Source organism: Echinops telfairi, unplaced genomic scaffold, assembly GCF_000313985.2.
Source record: "Echinops telfairi isolate 266 unplaced genomic scaffold, ASM31398v2 ScPeMD7_7469;HRSCAF=8507_0, whole genome shotgun sequence".
Taxonomy (NCBI): domain Eukaryota; kingdom Metazoa; phylum Chordata; class Mammalia; order Afrosoricida; family Tenrecidae; genus Echinops; species Echinops telfairi.
Window position 1 is genome coordinate 92,187,786 of NW_022111372.1, and position 10,972 is coordinate 92,198,757.

The following is a 10,972-nucleotide window of genomic DNA, read 5'->3' on the forward strand; positions in this document are numbered from 1 at the left end:
CTGTTAGTATAAATAGTCTAAATATACCAATTATAAGACTCAACTCTATATTATCTATAGGAAACCCACTTAAAAGACAACTAGGTTAAAATTATCTAGCGTTCAAGCAATGCTCATGGAAGCAACCGTTAACTCAAGTGACCTTGCTTTGGGCAAATGTGCTAGAAAAGAACCTTTTAAAGGTGCCAGGCAGCAAGGATATCGCCGAGAGCTTTCATGTGCCTCACACGGTGTTTTCACCGGCCTTGTGTACATGTGAAAGTTGGACAATGAATTAGGAAGACTGAGGAATTGATGCATTTGAAGTATGGTGTTAGCTAGAAATATTTAAGCACACTGCCCTGTCAAAAGAACAAGCAAATCTGTTGTAGGAAGTACGCCTAAAATGCTCCTTAAAAGCAAGAGTGGGGAGACTAGGTCTAACATACTTTGGACATGTTATCAGGAGAGATCAAACCCTGGAAAAGGTTTTGAAATGCTTCATAAAGTAGAGGATGAGCGAAAAAGAGGAAGACCCTGGACCAGACGGATTTAACAGTGGCTGCAACAGTAGACTCCAGCCTAACAATTGTCAGAATGATGCGGAACGAGATTGTCTCCTTCTGTTGTGTATAGGGTTGCTATGAGTCAGGGCTCACGACACCTGAAAACAATAGAATAAAAGTGAGGAGATGGAGAAAGATGTAACATGCCAACATTGTTTTAAAAGCAGTAGTAGATGTATTTTAGACCACACACAAAAACATTAGGGGTTGGAGAAATTAGCAAGAATAAAGATGCACATTCCATAATAGTCCTAAATATCACCTAGTAACGTCAAAATGTAGGAGTCAAAAAGTGATAGATGTGTACACAAGCCAGTTACTAGAGATTATGCCCTTTCACCCTCTCTTGCAGTAAGGATGGGTTGACCTGGGCAGCACCACTGAGCACCTGGATCTAATCACAGTTATAAAATAGTCCATCCAACAAGAAGTGTACATTCATCTCTAAGTCATCGTGATAGGCTTTATTCTAGCCATAAAACGAACCTTCCAGAACAGCAATCAAAGTGAGCATCCAAACCATCAAGGTGGCTAGAACAATAACCCAAAATATCTGGCCGGTGTGCTATTTAGAAATGTATTACTTAAAATAAATTTTTTAAATATGTTGCATTATATAGTAAAAGTAATTCTTAGAGGAAAATTTATAGCACTAAATGCATATATTAGGAAAGAAGTAAACACTAAAATCACTCTTAAATTTTGCAAGAAATTAGGAAAAGAACAGCAGTATAATAAAACTAGCAGAAATTGATAAAAATTGAAAACAGGAAATCAATAGGAAAGATCAGTGAGTCCTTTTGTGTGTGTTCTGATGTCTAGTAAAGTTTTAGTAAGATAATTTTTTTGCTAAAGTTAGTCCCATTTTGACTACATTTGTAGTGTGGCTGCTCACCAAAAACAGTTTTCTCATATTCATCACATTTACATTGATACTTGTGTCAGTTCTCTTGAGCATCGATAAGTTTTTCCCTATTCTTCACTGTTATAGAACTCCTCCCTTGCATGAGCCCTCCCTATATGTAAAGAATTTTTCCTCTTTATCTAATGCTGTCCCTGATCTCTTATGTTTAAAAACCCACTGCACAGTTTGTGATTTGTGTTGAAGAAGGTACTGAGAGATGCCCCAGTTCGATCATAGTCAAATGGTTTATCTCTAGCATACGTTGAATGAAGCTTAACAGAGAAGGCTTTAAATACATTAATTCCCTCAGGTCTCATTTCTGAATAGTTTCTATTATAATAAATTGAAAAATAGGGTTTACCGCATTTCATAGGCCACCTTCCTTAAAGGAAAAGGGTCTGTGCTTGATGATCACAAACTTGCCACAAATGTTTGCCTTGACTTTCCCAGTTCTTCTCAGTCAGCTCATCCACTTTTTGGATGTCAGGACACGGTGGCTCTTAAATCGTTACCATTGCTGAGTTATAAGCAGCACAGACAAGCAAGCACAAACACAATAAAGATAGATGTCACGTCATGTGAAGATCACCAAGGATCCAAGGTGACTCACACTAAAGAAGCTGAAATAGCCCCTAGAACCACAGTCTGAGGACCCTTTACTCTCCTTACAAGGCTGCGACTTGCTCTAATCTGAAGGGCACTTCTGGCTTGGTAATGCTGTTGCCTACTGACAGCACTGTGCTGTAGTTCTCCAGCATCACCACCTTGTCCAGGGTCCTCTGCATAGTGTCCAGGTGTTGCCATCCCTCTGAAGTCCCACAGCCATGTCCTCAAGATACTGACCCCTGGAATCGACTTGTTTTCTGATGCTTCTGGAGCTCTCTGAAGTCCATCTCACAGAGTAGGCCGACAGCTTTGCCTGGGACCCTGCATGGCAGTGCTGGACCACGAATTCAGAGTTCAGCCTTCAGCCTCTGCAGGTTCCACCCACTTGTGGAGCTCCTGGAGCTTGCTATGGTGCATCTGGGAACAGCCAACCTGTGACCATGGGCCCTGGAAGCACTGCCTGCCTGAGGTTCACCTACATCATCACCTGCCACAGCCCAGTGGGCAGACGCAGGAAAGTACCTGAAGTGCAAATTCCCCAGGGGAAGCCAGCAGGAGTGCTCTCATAAGAGCTTTCTGTATTAGAGATGAAAAGGGGGTTCATCACCACTTACTCCATAGCCATTAACTAAAATAAAGGGTTGATATGAGCAGACCTAGGCCAAATAATGTGATGTCTTAAGATGAAATGGAACAGTTCAACCTAACAAAACTCCAAGAGGGGAGAAGGGTACTATGTATGAATAGGCATGATATTTTAAAGAAGTACATACAGTAACTAGTGTCTAAAATAGAAAGCCCCAAGGCTCAGATGGCTTTCACTGGTGAAATCTACCAAACATCTAAGGAAGAAATGATACTCATCCTATAAGGTTAACATCAGTCTAAAATAAAAAAGACTCAACAAAATAGCAAATCTAATATGTATAAAATAATTATACTTACACTATGACCAAGTGAGATTTTTTTCTATATACATGGATCACCATTCAAAAATCAGTAATGCAGCTCATCACATCAACAGCCTGAGGGGAGTGGGGGGGTAATCACAGCAATCATCATCAGTAGAAACGGAAAGGATATGTGGAAAATCTCCTTTACCTATTCATTGTAAAAATATGCAGCAAAACTAAAAATAGAAGGGACGTCACCAATCTGATACTACACATCTGCCAAAAATTTGTCTACTTGTAAGTGGTACTTTCTCTCCTAAAATGGATGACAAAGCAAAAATATCATCTTGCACCACTGCTGTTCAACAGCGTCCTGGAAATCCTAGTTCATACAATAAGACAAGAAATGGAAGTAAAGGGTATATGGAATGGGAAAGGGAAGACTTAAGAAAAATGATATAAATTTAATATATATATATACCAAACTCACTACCTTAGGGTTGATTCCAACGCATGGGGACCCCATAGGGCAGGGTAGAGCTGCCCCTGTGGGTTTCTGAGACTAGCTCTTAGTGGAAATGGAAAACTCATCTTTCTCCTGCCATTGTGAATACTTTCTGTGGATTAGCTGAGTTTCTATTCTCTCTTAATATGTACTCTTTATTTACTAGTTGTTTAGTATAAGTTTAGACAATTGAGACTTTCCTAGCATAATCCTTTTTTGCTGCAAATTTCCATCTAAGCACCTTTTTTTGTAGCACCACAAATTTTTCTTCAATTCATATTTGGGAATTTTTCCTGATAGATTAGTTAAGGACTTATTTTTTTCATTTAATTCTTGTCAGTTTTCCTTGTATGTGTTTATTTTTGTCAGGTGCCCCATTGAATTGGGTCTGACCTATAGCAACCCTATTATACAACAGAAGAAAAAAACTGCTCAGTCCAGTCCTGTGCCATCCTTAAAATTGTTTCAGCCAGTATGTCCGTCTGTCTCATTGAGTGGTCCCTCCTTTTCACTGGTCCTCTACTTTACCAAGCATGATGGCCTTCCAGGTAACATGTCAAGTGCATAGGAAAAGGCCACTGTCTTCACTTCTAAGGAGGTTCTGGCCATACTACTGTGGCAGTTCATGATGTCTGTTTAGTACTTAAAATCCCATGTTTCAAAGGCATCAGCTCTTTGGTCTCCCTTATTTTCTAGTTTTCACGTGGACATAAACTAAAATGCCATTGCTTGAGTCAGATGCACCTTAATCTGGCATCTTTGGTTTTTAATAGTTTTAAAAGAACGTTCGCATTATGTTTAGCCAGTGCAATACATCGTTTGCTTTCTTGACTGCTGCTTGCTTTGAATATGCAGAATTTTTAATGTTTCAGATTACGATCAGTCTTGGTAAATATTCAATGTACACTTGAAAAATAGAACATTTCAAGTCTATTGTCTTAGTTATCTCAGTCACTGAGAAGGGTGTGTTCACATCTCCAATTCTAATGGAGAATTTATCTATTGTTTTAGTTTCATAAGTTTTAAAATATAAATTTTAAGCTCTTAATTCAGTGTAAAAATCATTCAGGATCATGTCTTTTTGATAAAGACATACCATCACCACTTATATCTCCAAACGTTGCTGGGAAGCAAACTCACCCTCCTCCCCCACCCCATGAGAACCTGCTCTCAAGAAGCCTTTGTTCTATGGCTATGGCTACTTTAACCTTATTGCTAAAGAGTGGCCCATCTCGTTTGTCTGCTGAAAATCCGGCATATTTCATTGAGACCTCTCCATTCTAGCTATAAGGAGTGAAAAAAGTGTTCAGCTCTGTGAACTATACTGCCACAGTAATTTTTATTTCCTGATGTGGTCTTGTGTGGCTTCATGAGATTTCATCTTACACCTGCAGTTAGTTATGCAGCCAAAGACTCGGGGCTCCATGACGATGGACTGAGGTTTAGAGGAGCCAACCTGTCTCTTTAATCATCTCATGTGCATATGGAAGGTGGACAGTAGAATAAGGAAAACAAAACCAAACCAAAGATGCATTCGAATGGGTGCCTGGCTGAAGAAAATGCAATTGAATATTGTGGACTGCAAGAATGAACAAACAAGAAGTATAACCAGATGCTACAGTCTGGATAGTGGGTTTCGTGTACTCTGGATATGTGAATAGGAAGTAGTTCCCGGGGAAGGAAATCATGCTTGGTAGTCACTAAAAAATAAGACCCTCAGAGAGATGGAATGACACAGAATACAACCGTGGGCTCCAACAGCAGCAGTTACGAGGACGACCAGGACCAGGCAGTGCTTTTCATTCTGCTCGATGCAGGGGCTCTGTGCATCGGAGTGGCTCCAACAGCTTCTCCGGCTTTCATCTCACGTCCCCTCAGCTGTAGCCCTGTGACTCTTGGAAGTCATACTTCTATTTTAGAATGATCATCGTAAAGTGTGCTGTTTAATGTCCTACATATGTAAAGATACAGCAAGGAAATTATTAATTAAACTCCACCTTTAACCATTTCAGTTCCTAAAGAAGGCTTGAAGAGTCAAGAGCTGTTTGATGAAATTAGAATGACCTACATCAAAGAGCTTGGAAAGGCCATCGTCAAACGGGAGGGAAACTCCAGTCAGAACTGGCAGCGGTTTTACCAACTGACGAAGCTCCTGGACTCCATGCATGATGTAAGTGTGAAACATAAACCCAAATCTGTGTAGAAAATAAGGTGTGTTCTGGTTATGGATGAAGGGACCCAAAAAAAGTTTGTTGAAAAATTCTATTAATATTTTCATTTCATTTTTCCATGAACTTTGTGTGTGTTTATAATATACACCAATAGTTCTTCACACATTACCGCCATCTCCATTTTGTAGATTTTGATAATGGTTTTAGTTTCATTTATACACTTCAGTTGTATGCATATTTTTCTATTGTCAGTTATGAAATAATTTCATCTACTGTGTATACTTGAGTATAAGCCGACCCGAATATCAGCCGAGGCACCTAATTTTACCACAAAAACTGCATTAAAAATGTGCTGGAAAGTTCGGCTTTTTATACACCAGTATAGATGATAAAATATGATACTATTATAGATTTAGTAGAGCTATTTTTGAAGGTAGAATTCCATATTTTTATGATTAACCTCACAAATTAGAATATGTCCATGCTACAGTTCATTATGAGAAATGTCACCTCACAGAAGTTTGCATATAACTTAAAAGATGGTAGCATATGTGCTTGACACACCACATGAATGTATGGATTGTGATAAGAGATGTAAGAGCCCCCAATAAAAGTATTTTTAAAAATAAAGGTCAATAAGCATAAGATTTCCTTATGGATCAGTTTCTAATACTAATCATTGATGTCTCTTTTCTTGCTCGCAGGTGGTTGAAAATCTCCTTGGCTATTGCTTCCAAACATTTTTGGATAAAACCATGAGTATTGAGTTCCCAGAGATGTTAGCTGAAATCATCACCAATCAGTTATCAAAATATTCAAATGGAAATATCAAAAAGCTTCTTTTTCATCAAAAGTGACTGCCTTAACAAGAAAGGTTGCCTTAAAGAGAGTTCACCGCTTTTATTGTACAGACGAGCAGTTTGTCCTGTAGCAGTGTTTTTCCTCCTCCTTTTTGTCTGTTTCGTCTTGTTTCTGTGCTTGTTTTAAACACGCACTACTTGTGGTTTATAGAGGGCCAAGACTTGGCAGGAGAAGCAGTTGAGTCATCACTTTCCGTGGTGGCACAAGTAGAAAGTGGAATTCATTAGTTGGTGTGTCCCAGGAATTTGAAACAATAAGGTGGGGTTCACCTACACTCTCGGAGAAGGATGGCACCTGAACCACCAGTGCCCCAGGTCTGTGTTGCACACTTTCTGCTCATACTTTTCAGTTAGCTGGATAAATTTTTCTAGACTTTTTGTTGGTGTATTTCCCCTCTATAGTTAAGGTAGCAATTTTTTTATTTTTGCATGGACACCTGAAAAAAAGTTTACAAGTGTATATCAGAAAAGGGAAGTTGTGCCTTTTATAGCTATTACTGTCTGGTTTTAACAATTTCCTTTATATTCAGTGAACATTGTTTGCTCATTTCTTCTTAAGTAATTTTTGTACTCAAGTTGCCTGTTGTACAGCTGTTTGAGATGGGCAGCTAGTTCATAGCTTTCCTAAATAAACTCCAAACATTAATCTTCTGTGTGAAAATGGGTTGGTGCTTCTACCCTGATGGCACTTAGCTGTCAGAAGACCACAAAAATCGACTCAAATCTCCAGTATTCTTGTCAAAACAGCTCATATTTTGTATATATCTGCTTCATTGGAGAATTCTGTAGCTTGTGCAAATTATCCATCCTAACTGGTATAGAGCACCTAGTCTAATGGCCTGCTTGGTAAACTGGATGAGGTTGCAGAAGACCTGTGGCGGGAGTGTGGGGGGACTACCAAGAGGCCCTGTTTATACTTTCTCTGAAAGGGTTCAGTGGCAAAAGAATTGGTAAACTCATTGTCTTTCAGAACCTTTGGTAGTAGTTTGTACAAGGTTTCAAATAACCAGCTATAACACAGCTGAGAGATTTAAAATCAGAACAAGTTAATTCCTTTCACTAAACTTTGCTTCCCACCCCACTCCTCGCCAAAAAAAAAAAAATCCATCTCTAATACGGCAAAAGTGGCTAGACACCCATTTTCACATTCCCATCTGTCACCAATTGGTTTATCTTTCCTGTTGGTACAGGGAAACTCAGCTAAGGATTTTGTGATGTAGAACTGTATGTCAGACTTCCATGTGTGTAAAACTACACGTCGTTACATGTCCCAGAGTTTAACACAGTCATGAATTTCTCCTCCCCATTGTTGAGAATTATCATTTTTAACAAATTAGAAGCTGTAGTAGCCCTTTCTGTGTGCACCTTACCAACTTTCTGTAAACTCAAAACTTAACATATTTACTAAGCCACAAGAAATTTGATTTCTACTTAAGGTGGCCAAATTATTTGTGTAATAGGAAACTGAAAATCTAATATTAAAAATATGAAACTTCTAATATATTTTTATATTTAGTTATAGTTTCAGATATATATCATATTGGTATTCACTAATCTGGGAAGGGAAGGGCTACTGCAGTTTTACATGCAATTTATTAAAATGATTGTAAAATAGCTTGTATAGTGTAAAATAAGAATGATTTTTAGATGAGATTGTTTTATCACGACATGTTATATATTTTTTGTAGGGGTCAAAGAAATGTTGATGGATAACCTATATGATTTCTAGTGTGTGTGAGCATTCAGACAGGTAGCGATGGTCTCACAAACCAAGCAGGTTTGCTCTAGGGGAAGAGGGCAATGGAGATTGGCCTATGTGCAGTGAGGTTGCTGAGGCTCCGTCTCCATCCGATCACAGGAAGTAATTCCTCTGCCTCCCATTCTGACCACCTCCTCATTCCAACCGTGAGTCAGTCTGCCAGCACAGGGTGGCTAGAGTACTACTCACCCCCTGTGTGCAAATGTGTAAATGTGACAGACAGATGGTGCTTACATACTTACAGGCACCATTCAATAGCAGGGTTACTTTCACATAACAGCCTCATCAACAATCTAATATAAAATCAGAGGCTTTAGAAGTTTGGCAATAATATGCATAGAGGTACCAGCAATATGTAAATAGTGCAGAATCTCATAGGTTGCCAATAATACACTAATTCATTTCTATCCTCCAATAAGAGTTCATTTCCAGATAAAATGAGGACATGTTTATGTTTCCTTTTAAATGTTTTTTTTTTAATGTTATTTGTTATTTTCAGTATTGGAGAAATTATTTAATAATGTAATCATTTGCTTTTTTGAATGATATCTAAAAGGGAATGTTCCTTTTGTAATAGTTTGAATTGATCTCAAAGTATTTTAAGATGGTTTGTAGCCCAACTGGATGTGAAAATTAATGGTGCCTATGAAATATCGCTTGAATACCATTCTCAATGACAGTGTTAAGCTTCAATAAGAGCTTCTGAAACGTGAATTATTGTTCATGTACAGAATGCCATGTGGTTAAACCTAGAAAGCACATCATACATTAACCTTTGGTTCCAAAAACCTTGGCTGTAAAAATACATAGCTTTGTGCAAACACATGTACATTTTGTTGTCAACAGGAAATCAAGTAAAACAACTATAGGAGGCTATTCCTTAGATAGAAAAAGAGGCTGCCCATTCAGAGTATGTGGGAAAGAAAGAAATTCTCTTAATTGTTTTAGTATAATTGTGGATTCGAGTGAAGAAAAAATAAGACACGGTGCTACTTGAAAGCAGCTTCAAGCTCTGTGTGTGGGCTCTTGCCACATCAGACTGCTTAGTTTGTAGTGGCTTCTGTGGGAGTTGAGGACATGCTGAGGTGACTCCCACAACAAATCTATAAAGTATTTTTAAATAATGCTGGGAAAGCGGGGGTGGGGGGGACAAAAAATGGCACCTTACTTTTAGGTCTTGCTCTGGGATACTGTACAAGTTGAACTGAAGTGAGCTAAGGAAATACTGCTCTCAATTATATGCCCATTTTTCTAGAATTACACGGGGGCACCTCGAAGCACACCTTCCTGGTCCTGAAAGGGAAAAGTAAATAAGAGCTTTGACCACCCCAGGAGGGAAATGTAACAGGATCTCTGTGCGGAGCATAGAATAAGTTGTGGGCATGCACATGAAAGAAAGCTAGCCTCCGGCAAGAATATTGGCGGCGGGGGCATGCGCCATTCCAGTTTTACCCATCTGTACAGCCTATCATTCAATTGTATTATTTCATTCCCCCCTTTAGATACACTAAAAAAGTACATCATCATGGAATGAACAATATGGTCACACACTGATCGGTCACAATTAAAGCACCACGGCAGCCCTTGGTGAGCTTTCCATCTTGGTTTGTCCCCCAGACAGTGTAGCTGTAGATGAGTGTGTTTTGCTGTGCCTGATTTCAGTGTTGGAAGGGAAATTAAAGCTTTGTCACGAAGGTGCTTGAAACCACTGTGGATGGAAGTCTCATCATTTTCCAGACTATTCTCAATTAGCCTGGTCCGCCAAAGATTAGTGACCAGGTATTCAGGAAAGGATTAGCGTCTTTCTAGAAAATGCCTGAAAGAAAGATTTTATTTTCTGATGAAAGGCTATATTGAAAATAACCCTCCTCAAATAATTTGCTTAATTACATATAGATTCCAGTGTGTCAATATTCTATTTTGTATTATTAAACAAATGCTATATAATGGGGACAAATCTATATATTATACTGTGTATGGCATTATTAAGAAGCTTTTTCATTATTTTTTATCACAGTAATTTTAAAATGTGTAAAAATTAAAACCAGTGACTCCTGTTTAAAAAATAAAAGTTGTAGTTTTTTTATTCACGCTGAATAATAATCTGTAGTGGAAAAAATGTCTTTAACTACATAGTGCAATGTCAGACTGTAAGATCTTGTATGGAAATGTTTAACTTTTATTTTCATTTAAATTTGCTGTTCTGGTATTACCAAACCACACATTTGTACCGAATTGGCAGTAAATGTTAGTTAGCCATTTATAGCAATGCCAAATATGGAGAAACACCATAATAAAGAAAATCTGCTTTTTCCTCCTGTGCCTCCAACATGCTTTTGCAGTGACCATGCAGTTCTGACTTCCCCAGAGGCCCTGCTCGAAGAGCCTCAAGACGATAAAGTAGGCATTGTCCATGTGACACTGTTGGCTTACTAGTATGGCATCAGTTTAAAATTAGCATAACCCTACTGACAGGCTGTATGCTCCAAATGACTCTCAAGTCCATTGCTATACTACAGTCACAGGAAGGAAAAACTCACTCCTGAGACAGCTGCCCATTCAGCAAGTCTTTATCATGTAAGATGAGGACACTTTATTTGAACAAATGTTACACCAGAAAACCAAGCTTACTGCCATCCAGTCAGTTCCAACTCATGGCAGCACTGCTGACAGCAGACCCCACCCCTTTGAGTTTCCAACCCTACCACAACAGGAAGTGGCTAGTGGGT

The 10,972-nt window shown here is 38.7% G+C and overlaps 1 protein-coding gene across 3 annotated transcripts in view; it reads left to right on the forward strand.

Annotated features, from left to right (window-relative positions):
* Window positions 1-10,557, forward strand: part of NR3C1 (nuclear receptor subfamily 3 group C member 1) — a 119,090-nt gene extending 108,533 nt beyond the window's left edge. For all 3 annotated transcript variants that reach the window (XM_045284514.1, XM_004696693.3, XM_045284515.1), the window contains exons 8-9: window positions 5,466-5,623; window positions 6,329-10,557. In XM_045284514.1, the coding sequence (XP_045140449.1) occupies window positions 5,466-5,623; window positions 6,329-6,481 (311 nt within the window). In that variant the 3' untranslated portion in view covers window positions 6,482-10,557. The remainder of the gene's footprint in view (window positions 1-5,465; window positions 5,624-6,328) is intronic.
* Window positions 10,558-10,972: the final 415 nt, after the last annotated feature.